A 19,871-nucleotide genomic window follows, 5' to 3' on the forward strand; every position below is an offset into this window, starting at 1 on the left:
TCAACAAAGGAAGTTGTGGTTTACTTGATGATGTTCAACTTTAGGTATCACCTTAATGTTTGATAATTTTCTTTGTTCATTTCGTATATATAAGTACTAATGTCTTTCTTTTGTTTCCTTTATCTTTTGTCGTAATCAAGTTTTAGTTTTACTTATCCCCTTTTATAGCTTTTAATTTTCAAAGTGGTGTATATACATGATGATGATGATGTGAAAAGTCGATGACATATAAAAAAGCAACTTGGAGGATGACTGATTCATGGGGTTATTTTTATACTTTCACTAAATTATCTGCTTCAACCTAAAATTAGTAAATTTGTCTTTCAACTTTATTGTGCTAAGTTCTCTCTTACACATGGTAATTGTCTGGCTTTTGGGTTTATTGTCTGGATGACAAATGTTGTGAGGAAATTCTGTGTGAAAGTTGTATGTGTGTGTATTTCTAATCTCAAAATTCATATTTAATTTTGATTTTGGTGTTTGGCTTATCCTTGCCCATTTTCAATTTAAAGGTTGATTTTGTGTCTGTTTGTAATTTCTTTTCTCATTATTTTGGGTTTTAATCAATTCCTTTGGCATTAGAGTTGAAGATATAAATTTGTCCAAGTTGGGGCAGGGAGGAACCATACAGTGGTTGTTACTGAGGGTGTAAACTCCCTGATGGAACAAAACATTGACAGCTTGGTTTCGATTTTGCAACTATTATCCAATAAAGCACCCAAAAGTAAAATATTTAGCATGGGGAACAAAAATACAGGTGAATATGAAGAAAACACATTAATATACTTTATGGGTTATAGAAGTTAGAAAAATGTAAACTTTAAATATTGGATTTAAATCTCAATTCAAAGGCCTAATGATAACACTAACATAAAGAATTTAAGTCACAAACTTTTGCACTTCTATAATTCCATTCACATACACATATAAATCTTATAAAATTTAATTTTTTTTGCAAGGTACTCCATTTTGTTTATAAATTTAAAAATATAAAATTAAAGAATAAATTAGTTTAAAAAATAACAATTTAATTGTTAGATAAAAATAAAATAAAAATTGATTAAAATATTGTTAAAATTAGTCTTCAAACTTCACACACATATGCGTGCACACAAATATATTTTAATAAAAAAATTAGCATAAGAATAGTGTTTACATTGTATGAATTTATATCGTTTTTTACTTAGGAGTTATGTAGAAGTCGAAAATTTTAAAACATGAAAGATTGAGGTTATATCCCAATTCAAAGCTCTTAATGATGACCCAAAACTAAAGAATACAACCCATGGGCCAAAAACTATTAGACTTCTACAATTCTACTTACATGTGCTTACTATTATATACTCCCTCCGGTCCTTATTACAAGAAACAATGGACTTTTTTGGTTCATAGAATAATTAATGTATCTTTTTATAAATATAGACTAGATACATCAATTACATAATGAACCTAAAAAGTCAAATGTTTCTTATAATAAGGACCGGAGGGAGTAGAACTTATAAAATCAAATTACTATTCTTAAAATGAACTTATTTTGTTTGTAAAATAAATATCAATTCGAAAATCAATTAATTTAGAGACTAACGATGTTATTTTTAAAATAAAATAAAAATTGATAAAAACATTACTATTATCATATCAACTTTTAAGGGCATAATTTGTTTGGAAACAAACTTGAGAGTATTTAAGTGATGGTAAACATATACGAAGACTTCTTATGCAACATAGTGGTGAGACATTTTTAATCAAAACTCATAAAAAAGTAAGGACAAAAGCCATTTAAAATTTTATTGCGCTTCTGCAAAATAAAAAAAAATACATTCATCATTTGAAATAGAATGTAAATTTATGTTCCCTTATATCTAAAATTAATTTTGTTTTTTTTAATTCATAAAAAAAATTCTTTAAGTACTAGTGTTTTCATAATAGTACACTCTCAATAATAAGTAAAAGGAGGGAAATATATAATTAGAGTTGAATAACTTAGTTTGTGTTTTGTGCAAAATGATGTTTCTCTCTTACTTTTATGCATGTTTTCACCTTGAAAGCAATGTTTGCAATTGAATTTTTATGGGAACAATGGTATAGAAAAAGTTTAATTATGAAAAATATTTTTAGTGATGCATATAAAAAATTATATTATTTATTGTTTGATAAGCATTTAATTAGTTAATATGCAGTTTGTAAGAAATTATATTTTTTAATTTAATTAGTTGATAAATGAATTAAGATAATAGTTTATCTTTTTGGTACATCAGAAAGATATATATATATTGCACCCTTCATGGATTGATATTTTGACCTCCCCCACCCTACCCACATGTCTTCTAGCTCTCGCCACTTGAGCTATCATTCGATGACAGATAATAATTTATCTTATTCAATATAAACTTTTAACAATTTTGAAGATAGTAAAAAATTGAAAAAACTTTATAAGTGCAATTTACAAACACAAATCGTTCTATCTGATGTATATCTATCATAGTGGTTAAAATTAACTCTTTAATCCCTAAGGTTCGATCATTAAGAACTGTACTCTATGGGAGACCTTTGACTTTAATCACACTCGAGTAGAACATGGTTTCCTCAGTAGATGATACATGTGGTTAAAAAACTAACAAAAATTGTAAAGACTTAGTTAAAAAACTTCATAAGCTCGTCTACTATGAATATAAAGATAAAAATAAGTGGAAGTTGGTTAAGAATAATTTTTATTTTTTATCAATTAAGAAAAATTTTAAGTATACCAAATATAATTGCATTTAGGAAGTTCATTAAACACTTTATTGTATACTACTTTTTTTTCCTATTATAGGTGAGTGCAACAATAATAAACCTCAGAGAAAGTTAGTGCAATATGTCCATATTTATGTAAAATCATATTAAATATTATTACCAAAAACATATTTTTACTATAAATTATAATTATTATCAACCAAAAATTTCAAAATTAAACTATTTTGAAAAATGAATTTATTTGATTTATTCTTTTTTTTTATAATGAATATGATATGCATAATATTTTAAATATACCTTCTAATTTTATTAATTTATTTTTAATATATTTAATTTATTTATTATCATATATGTATTTAATTAGGAAAATTACTCTATTATAATCAATAATTACTTGATAAAAAATATAAAAGTAGCAATATTAAGAAGAATCATTAAATGATAACCACAATATGTAACTAATGTAAAAACTCAAGTGAGCTTTACATATACTTTAAAAAACTAAGCAGATTCTTGATTATTTAATGAACTTTTATCTTGAAACTTGGCAATCTTAGAAAAAAATACACCAAGGGCATCACTCATGTAAGTGGCAGCACTCAGAGTATATTATTTTCTTTATTCGCAATTTCACCTTTATCTTTAGTAAACATAACATCATTTTTAGTTCTGTTAGCCACACAGATTCTTTCCTTCAAATCTTTGATGGAAAAGAATACAGTCAAGCTTGGTTAATTTTTGGGTATCCTAATGAATTGTCATTTATGCCCTTAATTATTCAATGCTCATCTAGCATAAATCATGAACCCATCAAGGGTATATTATGAAATCCTTATACAATCTTAGGTGCCACAAAAGCTACTTCAATTATAATAAATCTTCTTTGTAATCCAATCTCTTGTTGAGTTATAATGAAGCTTATTATTATGGCTGTGCATAGAAAACTAGTGTGCTTTCTTCAGCCTATAAATAGCCATTGTTTGGTTAAGTAAATTTTGAGATAGATAGATCTAAGCTGGCTGAATCACTAACATGTCTAAACAGGTTTCAAGTAACACTCTACAGCAGGAGAAGATCATGCAGAACCCATTTGAAGTCAGTGATGATCAGATACTAGAGAAAGTTTACATAACCCATTTCCATTGTGTTGAAAAGTATGATGTTGGATCTCTCTACAGCGTTGCTTCAAATGTTATCAACCACTCAATTGAAATTTCTGATTTGGTTATTAAGGTAACCTTGCCCATTTTACACTCTTGCATACATCAAACAAGTTGTTTATCATTAAGCACATTTTTGTTACAATGTAGTATAGGTTTACAATTCTGGGCTTGTTTAGTTACACATTTCATTTTTCATTAAGTGTGAAAAGTGTCTCGGAATATGTTATTTTATCGTGTTCATACTTTTTTATTTTGATTGATAACCTAAGGGGCCTTTGTGTACAGAATGGCCAACACATTGATCAGCTAAGAGAAGAAACAGGTCCATTGCTCTCTTTCCCACGACTCCCTGCCTTGAAGCGAATTGCTTGCCAGGTAAAAATGGGATTATACTAAAAAATTCTTCTCAAATAATTAGTGTGTGTTTGTTTTTCAATTAGATAATTGTGAATGTGCTTTTTCTCAATCCAACAACTTTACTAAATTGGAAAAACTGTCATGGAAAGCCAAATATGTGAGTTGAATGTGCTTTTTCAGCTGGAAACCAAACACGCCTTAACCATGTGTTAACTCTGGTTTCTGCATATGCCTCCACAAATTAGATTTAAAAGCAAGAGTTTTTTTTTGTTAGAATGGAGGGATACACTCTTAGCAGACATGTCACAAGCTCAGTGAGTGGAAGAGTAATGCATTGCTTGAAATATAACTCACAATGTGACTGCAACCTCAATATTTAGTACTTAACAATCATTTTAATGGCACTCATGTTTTATGAAGTCACCACTACATTAATGAGTTTTCTAATTATTTCTAACTTGCTGAAACTTCTATCGTGGAAACCAGAAAATAGTAAAGGTTTTCCAACTTATCAAGATACCAGACCTGAAATAACAAAATAAGGGTGTATTGAGGTAAACAGCTAAATAAAGTGCTTATGACAACAAGCACTTGTTACATTTTAAAGCTAATTTGATAAGCCTATTGAAGTAATGTCAAAGTAGCTTATTGGTAAGTATAAACGCTTATTTATAAGCTAATCTGAGAAACTCATGAAAAGAAGCTCAAAACAGCTTACATGTGAGTCATAGGCTATTTTCTTAAGCTTATTCAAACACTTCAATAAACCCTTATGCAAAAAGATAAGCTCAAATAAACTCAGGCAAACGTGACTTAAGTATGGCACCAATTCTTAGTATAGGTGCACTTATAAACAACAACTAGAACTTTTTCATTTGGTAGGATGGATTAAATGACATGTCTCATGATAAATCATGTCTTTATTTAATTGTAACAATTGATTACAGATGATATGCACACCTCGTGGTGAGCATTATGCACATCAAACAACCATGTTGATACTTGAACAGCTGAGAGACTTTTCGTGGGATGCAAAAGCTGTGATAGTTGTAGCAGCATTTGCACTTGAATTTGGCAAATTTTGGCAACTTGCCCCTATCCCAAGAGACAAGCTTGGAAAATCTTTGGCAGAGTTGAATGGGCTTCAGAGCATGATGGAAAACACTCAGCACCTTGCTAGCTTCAGCATTTTGGTGAGGAAGGTCATGCAAGTGATTCAATGCATCACTGATTGGAAGAAGCTAATCACTGCAGAGTATAGCATAAAGGATGTGGCTGCCTTGTCAGATACTTTGCATGAGATTCCTGTTCTTACATATTGGACAATCATCACCTTGGTCACTTGTACTAGCAACATTGATTTCATGGGTGATAGGTGAGCGTAATTGACTTGTTTGAGTAAACAACTTAATTCAACATTTATGGTAATGAGTACATATTACATAAGCGCTTATTTATAAGCTTATTTAAGAAGCTTTTTGATATAAGTTCAAAATAGCTTATATGTTAGTATCAGCATTTATTAATATGTTAATTTGAGCAGGTTATGAAAATAAGTTCAGAACCATTTGTAGGTTGGTGGTCATAAGCTATTTGCATGAACTTACTCAAAACCTGCATAAGTGTTAATGTTATAAGATAAACTCAGATAAGCTCTTCCTAACGCAGCATTTTATCTTGTTAGAGAAGATCACACTTTATTATTGTATAAGAACAATGTCTGTAGTCTTCTTGTTTTTTTTTTATTATTATTTTAGTCCATCTTGAAAAAAAAAATCTTGGTTGTATTTATAAGCATTTTGCTCATAGTTACTCATTAAAGTTTTGTATGATAGATCATAATTGCAATTGCTTTGGTTCAGGGGTTACAGATACGAATTATCCAAATTTGATTATAAGCTTGACTTCATTCTCAAAAATTTCAAGGACCATCAGGACAAGTGCAACCTGCAGATAGGTTAATTATATTTTTAGTACTTTAGAATTATTTTCTCTATATTAGAAGTGTGTTTCCACTTACATGATCTGAACTTGAAAAGATACCAGAATTGAATATAATGCTAATTGGAGATTCTGTATGTTATTTGCAGGGGCAATAGAAGATTACTCAAGGAGAAGGGATATTATCAATGCCATTCAGACTGATAAAGAAAATGATATTGTGAAGTTTTTGGAAGCTCTTATTATTCCTAGTGATTCTCATGGTTCAAAACCAATAGTGTATAATGGCCTCACTGGAGCACAGGTACCACTATTACTACTTCCTTATGCTTAGTATTAAGCCAATGCACAATACATTAACCAAAAAGACAAAGTGTTTAGTCAATTAAAGTCTATTAATATTGACAAAATTTCCACCTTATGAATATCTTTAATTATTCATCACAGGTTGGAGTGGGAGAGTTTAAGAATAAGTATGTCTTATTGTTCATTTCGGGTCTTGACAACATTGAACATGAGATTCAGCTTCTAAAATCAATTGATGAAAAATTGAAGGAGGATCCAAAAGAACTAGATGGTTACAGGAAAGAGGATTTCAAGATTTTGTGGATCCCCATAGTGGATGCTTGGGATGATGACAAAAGGAAAATTTTGGAAAATGCTAATAAGGTTGAGTGGTATGTGGTGAAGGAGTTCAATTTTCCAACAGGAATGAGACTAATCAAAGAGGTGTTGAACTACAAGGACAACCCTATTATCATGCTCATAAGCCCTGAGGGTAAAGTGGAAAACCCTGATGCAAAGCAGATTATTTCTACATGGGGGATGGATGGCTTCCCTTTCAGAACTTCTGATCACACCAGACTTACTCAGCAGTGGAACTGGTTTTGGAATGAGATGATCAACCTCAGTCCAACAATAAGGGAATTGGTAAGTGCTAAGCACTACAAACTAAAGCTTATCATGTTTGATTTGAAACTGCGTGTTTGGATCAGCGTTATCAGAATTAGAATTGATTTTGGATAGAATTAATTTTGTTAAAATTGAATTGATTATAGTAAAAGTGTGTTGAAAGTGAAGTGATTTGCGTGTGGAGACTTTTATGAGAAAAGCGATTTCTATAAGGTAATATTGTGAAATTCAATTATGAAATCCTACAATTGGTTATGCCACGACGATAGAAATTGAACCAGCTCCCTCCTTTGCCTATGCTAGAAGCTAAAATAATTTATTGTTGTCCTTTTATTGTTAATTTGGGGTAGCAATCAAAATACAATTACCTTTAAACTTTCATGTCCATAAATCAGATCAAAAGGGACTGTTATGTCTTCATCTATGGAGGCACCAACAGTAAGTGGATCCAAGATTTCTCTTCAGCATTGGAGAAACTGAAAAACCATGAAGCTCTCAGCTTAGAAGAAACCACAATTGAGTCATATCCATTAGGAAGGGATAACCCCAAGGTTGTTCCCCGGTTCTGGATCACCATAGACAACTTGTTAGCAAGCAAGAAACTCATGATGAAGGGTGGATCTGAAGAAGTGAAAGACTCCACAACAAGAGAGATACAGAGATTGTTGTTCCTTAAACAAGACCCTCATGGATGGAGCATTCTGAGTAAAGGATCTCATGTGAAGCTTCTTGGTCAAGGTCAAAGCATGCTTCATACTGTCACAGATTTTGATGTTTGGAAAGAGAAACTGCACCAAGATGTGAGCTTTGATGTGGCTTTCAAGGAGTACTATGAGAAGTGCAAGGCTAAGGAGGTTCCTCAGAGATGTGAACATAGGGAATTTGCTAACTACCCCACTGATATTCTAGCTCACATACCATGTCCTAATAAGTGTGGCCATGAAATGGGAGTGGCTTCTGTTAAGTACATGTGCTGCCATGGTCTTGAAACCACTGATATTGCCTGAGAGTAAAGAGGAAAGAATGCATGTAACTTCAAAGTTTGGTTTATTTTTGTTCTGGTGTTTCCTATTTATATGTGTCTGTCATGTTAACCCATGGTTGTTGTATAGGCACTTGTTATTGTATCAAAACTTTAGTTTAAATGTTGATTTCCATGCAGTTTGTCTGTGTGTTAGCATTTTTTGAGTGAATTGGTTCAAATTATATAACTAGTTCTGTGTTCTAATAGAATGTGCAGAATTCTGTACTATTCTTTCTTGCTCTGCTAGCTCCTGGTTTAGTCAAGGCTAGGATCGATAGTTCTCTCTCTCTGATCAATGGGGACTTTATCCATAGTTTTTAAATAGTTTCATCTTACCAATGGGGAGTGGGGACTTTACTTTTTTTTATTCGAAGAAAGCAGTACTAGGAAATAATGATGATTCAGCCTTTCATCAATGATGATTCAGCCTTTCATACAGCCTTTGGTTTTGTATTCAAATAAGGATTAGGAATTAGGATATGTTGTAATAATTACTCTAGTAGTAATAATTACATAGTGTTCCAAAATGACAAGTGTGTTGATTTTGCATTGAATGGATTTGAAACAAGTTCCACATAGAAAGGGGAGCAACTTTTTAAAGCATTTATATATCATTAAATGTCAACCATTCAACAAAGAGACAAAGAGAGGATATAGTGCCACATGTGCATGGGTTGGTGGTCCCAAACTTTATGTCACATGCGGCGACACCAGCGTGGGCGTAGAGGCGCTAGTGGCGCACGACCGCAACGCGATTGCAGTAACGTCCGTTTGTTTTGCTCGTTTTTGAATTTGAATTTTGCGACTGTTGGTAACAGACATATCTATTGGTAACAGACACAATTTATGAAGGGTCGCAACCTTATATATTGTTCTGTTTTTGCTTATAAATATAGTGCATGATTCAGAATTCATAACACAATCATATCCTCTGATTTTCCAGAAAACCACTTCGCCTCATATCGAGTTTTCATTAGCCTTGTGCAAACTCGAATCTAAAGGCTGATTATCCTAGGTATTCTTGCATCCAAACTCTAAGACAAATTCAAAGAGTGCTTGAAATACTTTAAGGAAAGTGATTTCCTTCACGATCAAGCCTGTTCATTTTCTAACAGGATATAGCTAGATGCAAACCATCCATGGTGGTTTGGGGGCTACTCACGTAGTGAAGAAGACAGCTAACGAGTTAAAATATATTTAAAGTATTATATTGTTCAAATCAAAGCAAATAAGTCATCAATCGTATATTGTCTAACATGTTTTTTTTGTCTTTAATAGATATTGACATGTTCGAGATACTATAGTTGTTGCTCCCAACAAATGACTTTCCCGAACTTTCCTCTTATGATCTCACCTTTATGGGGATCTAACTTATTTACCACTAGACTAATAAATACATAATTTTAAAATAATATAATAAAATATGATGTAAAAATAATAAAATAATTTTTATTAGTTATTTTTATTTGTTGGCATATAGCTTTCAAATGACTTAAGTATGCTCTTTTAACAAAATACTACCCGCGTCCCATATTATAAGGCATTATTTTAGTTTTTTTCCCAAATTATAAATTACTTTTTACTATCTACTAAACATTAATTACTTTTTGGGATCATCAAATTGGTCCCTGTCTTTGTAAGGGTGTTTGTGTTTGGTCCCTCGCTAGAAAATATTATGATTATCATCCCCACGATTGCAGCAAGTTTGCGTTTCATCCTCACCGGAGGGCGGAACTTCGGCGTAGTGGCTTAGTGGCCTGCCAGAGCTGATGTGGCATGCCTTATTTTTTCCGGCGAGGGACCAAACGCAAACACCCTTATTTTTTTTCATGTTTACCCTCATCCTATCATATACTATATACTATTTCCGAAACAAAAAAGTGGCAACTTTAGACAAGTGTCACCCCCTCATTCTATGTCTTCCGATATTTTCTGATTTTTTTAATAATTAAAATATTAAATAATTTCATATTTTTTAAAATAATTAATGTATTAATATTGCATTTAATAGTTATTAATGATATTAGAATAATAAACAAAAGTCAATTGTGACTTTTTAAAAAAAAATAACTACGGTATTAATTTGACATTTAATGATTTTAAATAACATTATAATAATTAATAAAAGTCAATTGTGACTTTTCTATCATTAAGATGTATGCTGATAAAGTTTTTTTAATGATTATGTTTATTTTTATATTACAAAAAAAAATTGAATGTAATATCTTACGTTCAAAATGATATAAAATATGCTATAAAAAATTGATATCAAATAGTTTTAAAGGATTGATTTGGAAATTAACTCAAAAATTTATATTTTATGTTTTCCTATAAAAGATTCAAATTGTTTTGGTATATTGATTCAAAGCATAACAAATTAGAAAAATGAGAGAATTAGAATGTAATCGGATTAGAAAAAAACTTAAATAAGTGATATACATATTTAAAAAATAAAAAAGAGAGAAAAATATGAAAAAAATTGATGTATGCCGACAAAGTACCATTATTCCATCCGTACATGATACAGGATCAATACTAGTATTTAATATGAAAGAAATAATGAGATTTTAAAAAGTTTTTAACTTGGTGAGTTTTAGTATTTATGAATATTAGTTATTAAAAAATGCAATCATCACTCTTAATAATAATAGTTAATATAAACATCTTATCAGCTTTTTTTTTGTCACAACATCTTATAAGCTTAAATGTGTTTTTTTTTAATATTTGGTCAAAATATATTTTTAGGAAAAAAATCACAATTTTTTAAAAGAAGTTGTTTTTATCTTTTGTGCGGGCTAGCTCATGAACTCGCAAGTCCACCACTACGCGGGGTGGACTAGACTTTTCCATTCCGTGTCTTATGCAGGTTAGCCCGCCCCAACCCGCTAAAAGTGCGAGGCGGGGCGGGCTACCTGACACACCTATCCCTAGCCCCTAGGTATGCAGAGAGTCATTTCCCCCTCCCTCCCAAAAAAAGCGAATATAAACGTACACAACGCTATTGCCATTGACTGTCACACACACTCACATGAAACCATAATTCTGCTCTGCATTGCTTTCGCTCTGAATTCTCAAACCCATTATTCTCCTCTTTCCTCTCTGCTACTTCTTCAGGTGAGGTAACTCTCTTCCTTCCTTTCATCTCAATTTCAACACTAACAAAAACTGATCATTTCCTTCAATACATATGATCTTATTTCTTTTCATTTTTTTCTAATGGGTCTATCATTATTTTTCTTCTGGAAATCATCAAAATTTCAGGTATAATGCAGAGTCCTGACCAACTATTCATGGTTACCAACACATGTTCATCCAAACAGCCATCGAATTCATCAGGTATTTTTATGAGTACATAGTATCATTGTACATTGTATCAACAAGCACATTTGTCACTGTTAGACTTTACTCATTCCAGCAAAGAATGCACGAATGGCTAGAAATTCAGTTATGAGAAAAAAGAGAAAATGGAATGCTACAACATTTCATGGTTAGTAGTTTTGTTGTTCTTTCTTATCATTTCATAACATGTGAATGTTAGTTATTATATTATACCTACATTGTGTCTATCTATTATGGAAATATAAAATATTTGTTTAAATTCAAACAATATCAGATGAAATATTAAGTCCTGGACAACTATCTGGGGTTACCATTCCCAATGCCTACCCTGCCAAAGGACTTCCAGAAGGCAGACCTCCCTTTACGCCTCTAAGAGCGAATGCAATTCCGAGAGGAAGCTTGCCATTTGAGGTCGCAGGACCCGTGGTGTGGACTTCACCGTGTTATTTTTATCCCAGTCCAGTCCAGCTGCCACCTTACTCCACAGGTATCTTTCTCTGCTCATCAGATTAACTATCATGAACAATCACATTCATTTGTTAAACCATTAGTTTCTACTTATGCCAGCAAAGAAGTCTCGCATGGAGAGGATGTCAGCTATGAGGCGCAAGAGAAGTGATAATTCTACATTGGCGAATGGTTAGTGTTTTACTTATGATTATGAAGATGGAAATTAATCATTTCCTTTTTTTTACTTGGATGTCATGTATCATGGAGTCTGACTATTGAACTTTATTTTGCAACAGATGAAAATATGGTTCCTGTTAATACACATGGAGTTCCGACGATGATTTCTTTCAAAACTGGATTAATGACACAAACTTCTTATATTCCGGCTCTAAACCAACGGCCACCGGATTTAAAAGGTATTTATGTGATATCAGCTACAATTTTCTCTGCTCAAATAAACCAATATGAACAATCACATTCATTTATTAGTTTCTACTTGTGCCAGCAAAGAAGTCTCACATGGAGAGGATGTCAGCTATAAGGCGCAAGAGAAGTGAGAATTCTACATTGGCGAATGGTTAGTTTTTTACTTATTATTATGAAGATGGAAATTGATCATTTCCTTTTTTTTTACTTGGATGTTATGTATCATGGAGTCTGACTATTGAACTTTATTTTGCAACAGATGAAAATATGGTTCCTGTTAATACACATGGAGTTCCGACGAAGATTTACATGAAGACTGGATTAATGACACAAACTTCTTATATTCCGGCTCTAAACCAACGGCCACCGGATTTAAAAGGTATTTTATTATATCAGCTACATTATTTTGATAAATCTCATTCATTTGTTGTTTTGATCAATCTCAGTCATTTGTTGCTATAAACTTATCCCAGCCAAAAATGCTCGAATGAAGAGGAAATCAGCAATGAGACTAAAGAGAATGGGAAATTCTGCAACATTACATGGTTTGTGTTTCTTTAATGCTTATCAAATTAAATATTGACATAATTCAATCGATAGCTTTAGGAGTGTATGGTCAAATTGATGATTGTCAAGATTCAATAAATGTCTTAAACTCAGGTGAAAATGTAAATGCTGAGGAGCTATCATCTATCTCTGCTGACAAAGGTAAACACTTTATGTTTGGACGAATTTTAGATTTAATAGTTAGTACCTATATTGCTTCTTTTATTGTCATAATCTTGATTGTATACCTAAACGCCCTGCTCAAGCGGTATTCTTAATTCCCTTCTCACATGTTTTTTTCTTCTCTTTTTTGTTCGTTCTATTTTTGTTGATTGTTTTCCTTATTGCTGATAATCAGGTACATGCCAGTGTAGTTTTGTTTTTGTTTACAGCTGTGTTTTCCTTTCACCCTCTCTGCAATCAACTGTTTTCTCTGGATATATTGTGCACGTGAAAGTTGTGTGCCTTTTGACTTGTTTAATTCATGCATACCAACATGTTTACCATACATTTATTCTGGATTTAAGTTGAATCGCCGGTATTTATGATCTAGATTTTTTTTATGTGACTTTTCATGTATCTTTTTATCATAAGGTTCTGTATTTTGTCAAACATTGGTTAGATGATGTATGTAACTTTATGCCATTTGTAATTGTAATTCTTTTGCAACTCTTTTTGTTCAGATCAGTCTCTGAGTGAAATGGGGGTGTGAGCTGAGAAGTGACGGTACTCAGAGTAATGCCCTTAGAGTGTTTGAATTAGCCTTGACCTATGGGGACCTTATTTTCCACATATCATTCCTAGTAAAAAAGTTGAATGGTTACTCCAGACATTTTATTTCTAAAGTTTATTATGGTGGATGAGCTGCTGAATGAAGTGGAAACTGCCTTAGTTTATGTAGGATTCCATTTAAGTCCAACTGAATTATAAGTCTTAACGATATTTGCTTATGCTCGTCTACTTGTATTGCGGTTCCTCAGGATGCATTCATTTAGTAGGTCATGTGGAATTTCTCAATACTCAGTATAGAACACTTGAAAGGGATACCTGTAGTTTCTCTGAGTATAGTTTCTGTCATCTCTCCCATTAATAAATTTCTCTATTTATTCATGTCTTTCAGATTGTTTAAATTTCCAGTTTTTTTGAAGCAAAAAAAATACATTTATGGGTGTTAGTGTCATATAGATGTTGACAAACTCCATTTTCTGAAACCAGGAATTTCTTGTCAAGGACATAAAAGACTGAAATTATCTAGTAATAGCCTGCCATACTCAGCACATGTTAAAGCTGTACCAGAGGCACCTGCAATATCTGGCGTTCCAAATCATTTACAAAGTGGAAAATTTGGAAGTGTCATGAAGGACACAGAGGCCCTTATACCCCGAAAAATGCAATTACTGGGGCCTTTCTTTGCTAAGTATCCTAAACCTTTTACTCAATCATTAAAAGTGGCAATGAACCACGACGAAGAGAGTAATAAGTTAGAAAATAAAAAAGGTACCGTTATATCACATGAAAAGGTATACTTGGAAGAGGAGAGCATTAAAAATGATGCTTCTGCAGCACAGCCTGTTGTGGTTATTGATTCGGATGATAGAGATGAAAAATCTTCTCTTCCATTTAATGAAGTAATGTTGCCAAAATCTCTCCATTCTCCTGCATTGAATATGATTGTAAGTTCCCCTGGTTTTTATGATTCTTTAAATATGTGAGCTCTGTGAGCTTTTATTGGATTAGTGGCATGTTTGCTCCTGGGATGATTTGAAGGAACTTTAGTATTTCATTTTAACATATGTGGCAGAAGATTATTGTAAATGCATCACTATCTCTTGCTATATGGAATGTTGTATTTTATTTTAATATGTTGTAATCATTGACTGTCTTGCTAAACTTGTATGTTCCTATACCATATAAAATTTCCCGTACCTTCGGTGATTTACAGTATGCTTGGTAGTCATGCAAATGATGATTGGTTTTAAACAAAAAAATAAAATTAATGTATGTATCCGGATTTATATTTTTCTAAATGGTTTGCTATTTCTGCCTTCCTTTTTTTTCTTTACTCATACTATGATACCCTTAATGTTGAAAGATGACTAGTGTAGTAGTTTATATGGATTGTAACATTCTGTGTATTTGGATTGAAATTTATTGCTAAACTTCATGAGAAGATGCTGCTACGTCTTTCTTGTTTCCTTTCTTTAATGCAATTTGTTTCACTGACATGCTTTATTATTCTCTGTGCAACAATTCTTTATAGGATTACCGTGCTCCTACTACTTATCATGGAAAAAGTGAAGATCTACCAACTCTCGCTGCTAAAGATAACACTCAGAGAGCTAAAGGTGTTTATGTTGGTGTACAGGAGGAAGAAGATTTTGAGCTTGAACTGAAGATGATGATGGGCTTGATGATATTTGGAGGGAAATGGCAATGGCAGTTGAATGTTCTAAAGTATGATTACTTTAACTTGTTTTCACAGTTAAATAAGAACAACAGTCTTTGTCAATTCATTATATCTTCTACTAATTTTGTTCCCCTTTCATGTCATTTCATGTGTACTACTACTAGGATGTTTCTGTGAATCACCCGCCTGAGGAAGAAGTTGAAAAAGATGACGACTGTGATCATTCTTTTGTTTTAAAAGATGATCTTGGTTATGTTTGTCGCGTTTGTGGGATCATTGACAGAGGAATTGAAACCATATTTGACTTCCAGTACAAGGTTAGACTCTTGTCAGATGTTAATGATTTTTTTGTTATAAATCTTGGCCATAAAACTTTTGTGAGTGTGTGACATTTAGTTTTTAAGTATGGGGCTTGAAACTATATGCGTAGATTGAATGTTTGTCTAAGGACATAACGATACTTAAATTTTTAAACAGTTAGAAATGTGTTGCAAAAACTCTTATGATGATAGTGTATGGTTTCCTCTACCACGTCTTTTGTGGGAAAAATAGGTAATTTGTTTGATTCAACTTCATACAGCACCCAAGAACCTCTTTACTAAACCAAAATAATACAATAGCAGGCAGGACATTTTTATTATTTGGAAGATTGCCTAGTTCTTAATTGTGTATGTTCTGACTAAGACATGAGATTGCTTATATCTGGGGGAAGCAAGTGATCAAAATATTTTTTTTTTCCCTTTTTTTATTGAAGGTTAAAATCAGCAGCACTATGTCTAGAACTTACAAGGCTGATTCATGGACCAAAGCAAAAGCTGATGTATGTGCAATTAAGATTGCTGAAGATGACATCATGTTAACTGACATCTCAGCACATCCTAGGCATATGAAACAAATGAAGTCTCATCAAATAGAAGGATTCAATTTTCTCGTCAGAAACCTTGTAGGTGACAATCCTGGGGGCTGCATCTTGGCCCATGCTCCAGGTTCTGGGAAGACATTCATGATAATCAGTTTCATGCAAAGTTTTCTAGGCAAGTACCCAAATGCTAGACCTCTAGTGGTGCTTCCTAAGGGAATACTATCTACATGGAAAAAGGAGTTTCAGACATGGCAAGTGGAGGACATACCACTTTACGATTTTTACACTGTGAAGGCAGACAGTAGATCTCAGAAGTTGGAAGTTTTGAAACAATGGGTTGAACATAAGAGCATCCTTTTCTTGGGGTACAAGCAGTTCTCTTCAATTGTATGTGATAATAGTATGGACAGCGTATCAATATCTTGCCAAGATATATTACTGAAGGTACCTTCAATTCTCATTTTAGATGAAGGACATAACCCACGGAATGAAAACACCAATATGGTGCACTCCCTTGCGAAAGTAAAAACACAGAGAAAAGTTGTACTGTCAGGAACTTTGTATCAAAACCATGTCAAGGAGGTATTTAATATCTTGAATCTCGTACGACCAAAGTTTCTAAAGATGGAAACATCTAGGCCTATTGTCAAGCGCATTCATAGTAGAGTACATATACCGGGCAAAAAAACTTTCTTTGATTTGGTTGAGGACACTTTGCAGAAGGACCCTGATTTTAAAAGGAAAATAGCTGTTATACAAGATTTGCGTGAAATGACGAGCAAGGTACTTCACTATTATAAAGGAGATTTTCTTGATGAGCTTCCTGGTCTGGTTGATTTTACAGTGATACTTAACCTTACCCCAAGACAGAAGCATGAAATAGAGAAATTAAAGAATATATCTAGAAAGTTCAAGGTATCTTCTCTGGGCAGTGCACTTTATCTTCACCCTAGATTGAAACCTGTTGTGGAAGAATGTAGTGAAAATTGTGTATCTGATCAAATGGTGGATGATTTAATAGAGAAATTGGATGTGAAAGATGGTGTGAAGTCGAAATTCTTCCTGAACATTCTAAACTTGTGTGAATCATCTGGGGAGAAGCTTCTGGTGTTCAGTCAATATCTCTTACCTTTGAAATACTTGGAAAGGTTGACTTGGAAACGGAAAGGTTGGTGTGTTGGGAAAGAAATCTTTGGAATCTCAGGGGAATCTAGCTCTGAGCAAAGGGAGTGGGCAATGGAAAGATTTAACAATTCACCTGATGCCAAAGTCTTCTTTGGCTCAATCAAGGCATGTGGAGAGGGCATATCCTTGGTTGGGGCATCCCGAGTACTTATTTTGGATGTTCATCTGAACCCGTCTGTTACTCGCCAAGCTATTGGTCGTGCATTCCGACCAGGGCAGACAAAGAAAGTCTTTGTGTATCGGTTGATAGCAGCTGATTCTCCTGAAGAGGAAGATCACATTACTTCTTTCAAGAAGGAACTGATTTCAAAGATGTGGTTTGAGTGGAATGAGTATTGTGGTGATAGAGCCTTCCAAGTTGAGACTACTAGTGCCAAAGAATGTGGTGATTTGTTCCTTGCGAGTCCAATGTTAGGAGAAGACATAAAAGCTCTGTATAAAAGGTTTGAGACCACTCTTCCTACATTTTTGCACATCATATAACAACCATGCCCTTCTTCTTTACTAATACTTGTTTTATTTGTATCTTTCAGGTAGATAGACTATTGGCATTCAGTGGAGTAGGAAAATGTTTACTGCATTTATGGTGCATAGTTTTATCATTGTATTTTGATACAGAACAAAGTAAAGAGTGGCCTAATTTAGTTTTCTTTGCTCTTTGTACACTTGTGATCTATCTTCCTCACTCTTGTGTGAGTGGAGAGATGTGCAGGGTATTAAATTTTCGTAACTTGTAATTATTGCAGTAATAATCCTTTAGTCTTGAATTTCTGGTACATGAGCTGCTCAGAAAAATGTTACTATTATGTCCTGTGATGTCTGGTTGAGATGCTAATACCAAACAGGAACATAATTGTGGTTCATTAATTTAGCACCATCCATTTACATACACCAACTTAAGTTGTGGTATCTATTTGCTACACGATACGATTAACAACCTATAATTAGTAAGGTAATAAATATTTTGAAATCTTCATTATTATTTTCACAAAGTGTAAAAATAGCATAGTATGACTATAATTGGCAACATCTTCTTCTAGCTATGGTTATCTATAATTGCTTAGTTAGATATGGCATGGCATGATGAAAAAATAACTCAACTAGCATTCAGCAACAGCACTATGGGGAGTTTGGTAGAAACGTGACGTGCCAAACATTACTTGTACATCACCTTGACCATATTCAAGGAGGCGTTTACTATGGACCACTTTTTTGTGGTCTATAGTTGCATCACCTTTTTGACCTGCTATTGCAGGTTTTCCGGTTTTTAAAAAAAAATAAAAATACATATTTATTAATCACAAAAATTAATTAATTTGTGATATTTATTAATTAGTTTTAACCTCTTCTTCTTCATGACCAAACCTTCAATTTTTTCTTGGCACCACCACCGGCGAAGGGCGGCGATGTCGCCAGAGAAGAATCGAGGGCTGGTACCTCTTCTCCTCGTGGTGGGGATCATCGTGGTGGTGTTGGTTTCTTCAAAGGCCAAAAGAATCGGCTGGAAAAGCCATTTACAGGTGGCGGTGGTGGCGGCCGGCGGTGGTGGAACGACGATCTGACTTGGGAGTTTTGTTGCGGAGGGCGAGGGGAGCATTATGGTGGTGGTGGTTCCTTCATATGACTCGTGGTTTGACCGGGATCGGAGAAAGAAAGTCGCGGTGGTGGTGGATGAAACAAGGCCTGCAACAACCAGATCTTAAGAAGAAGAAGCCATAAACTTGGTGGTGGTGCGGGTTATGGGTATTTTGATGATGATTATGGGTTTGATTGCTGGGATTTGGTGATTTATTGGGGCTAGTCATTTGAGCTTAGAAACTTTCCGTCAGACAATGTTCGTTCAATCTCCACTCTCTCTCTCTGTAAAGTTCAAACCTTTCTGTCTACAATTTCTGATTTCAAAGTTACCCATTTCCTCTTTTGGTCTCTTTCGGTCTCTCCCATATTGTTTAGGAAGCTCAGAAATTGATTAGAAGGAAGTGACGGACCCAGGTGGTCTTCGCATCTTGAAGGTCTCGGTTTTAGATCTAGTTTTCTGCACAACAAGAAGGTGGATCCCAACAAAACCCCCAAATTCGGTATGGGTTACTACAGAAAATTCACCTTCTTCTTGAAGCTTTTCTGCACAAATCTTAGATATGGTTTCCATCTTCGTTGAATTTTCCTTCCTCTGCACTTTCCTTCATCGAATCATCATCATATTGCTTCGATTGGGATGCTTATGCTACTGTTTCCTTATAGTACAATTAGTTAATTGAATTGCAGCAAGTAGTAGAAAACTACGCGAGGAATTGGTTGTCTCTGAGGAAAATTATGTTATTATCCTACAATAATAAAACAATCCATCATCCTCTTGCATTTGTCTTGTTTCAGAGGGAGGTGTCAAAGCTTGCAGCCTTCGATTTGTTGTTTGATTCAATAGTTAGTAGTAGTATAGTGTGATTGATAGTGTTTACTGTTTAGGATCTGCTAATTGAGGATTAATGTGTTTGACCATTTAGGTTAAAAGCTAATTCAATTAAT

General features: G+C 33.5%; 1 protein-coding gene and 1 pseudogene across 2 annotated transcripts; both read left to right on the forward strand.

Annotated features, from left to right (window-relative positions):
• Positions 1 to 3,707: 3,707 nt before the first annotated feature.
• Positions 3,708 to 8,270, forward strand: LOC130726095 (protein SIEVE ELEMENT OCCLUSION B-like). 2 transcript variants are annotated; one of them, XM_057577322.1, is made up of 7 exons: positions 3,708 to 3,969; positions 4,185 to 4,274; positions 5,204 to 5,631; positions 6,128 to 6,213; positions 6,347 to 6,501; positions 6,645 to 7,127; positions 7,505 to 8,270. In XM_057577322.1, the coding sequence occupies exons 1-7, from the start codon at positions 3,769 to 3,771 to the stop codon at positions 8,114 to 8,116; spliced, it is 2,055 nt and encodes a 684-aa protein (XP_057433305.1). In that variant the 5' UTR covers positions 3,708 to 3,768; the 3' UTR covers positions 8,117 to 8,270. The 2 variants fall into 2 exon arrangements, with proteins under 2 accessions (XP_057433305.1, XP_057433304.1); XM_057577321.1 differs by having other exon boundaries at positions 3,709 to 3,969; positions 6,119 to 6,213.
• A 3,292-nt stretch (positions 8,271 to 11,562) lies between these two features.
• LOC130725467 (protein CHROMATIN REMODELING 35-like) lies at positions 11,563 to 17,875 on the forward strand (annotated as a pseudogene).
• The last annotated feature ends 1,996 nt before the right edge of the window (positions 17,876 to 19,871 follow it).

This window comes from Lotus japonicus, chromosome 6 (genome assembly GCF_012489685.1).
Source record: "Lotus japonicus ecotype B-129 chromosome 6, LjGifu_v1.2".
In the NCBI taxonomy this organism is placed as follows: domain Eukaryota; kingdom Viridiplantae; phylum Streptophyta; class Magnoliopsida; order Fabales; family Fabaceae; genus Lotus; species Lotus japonicus.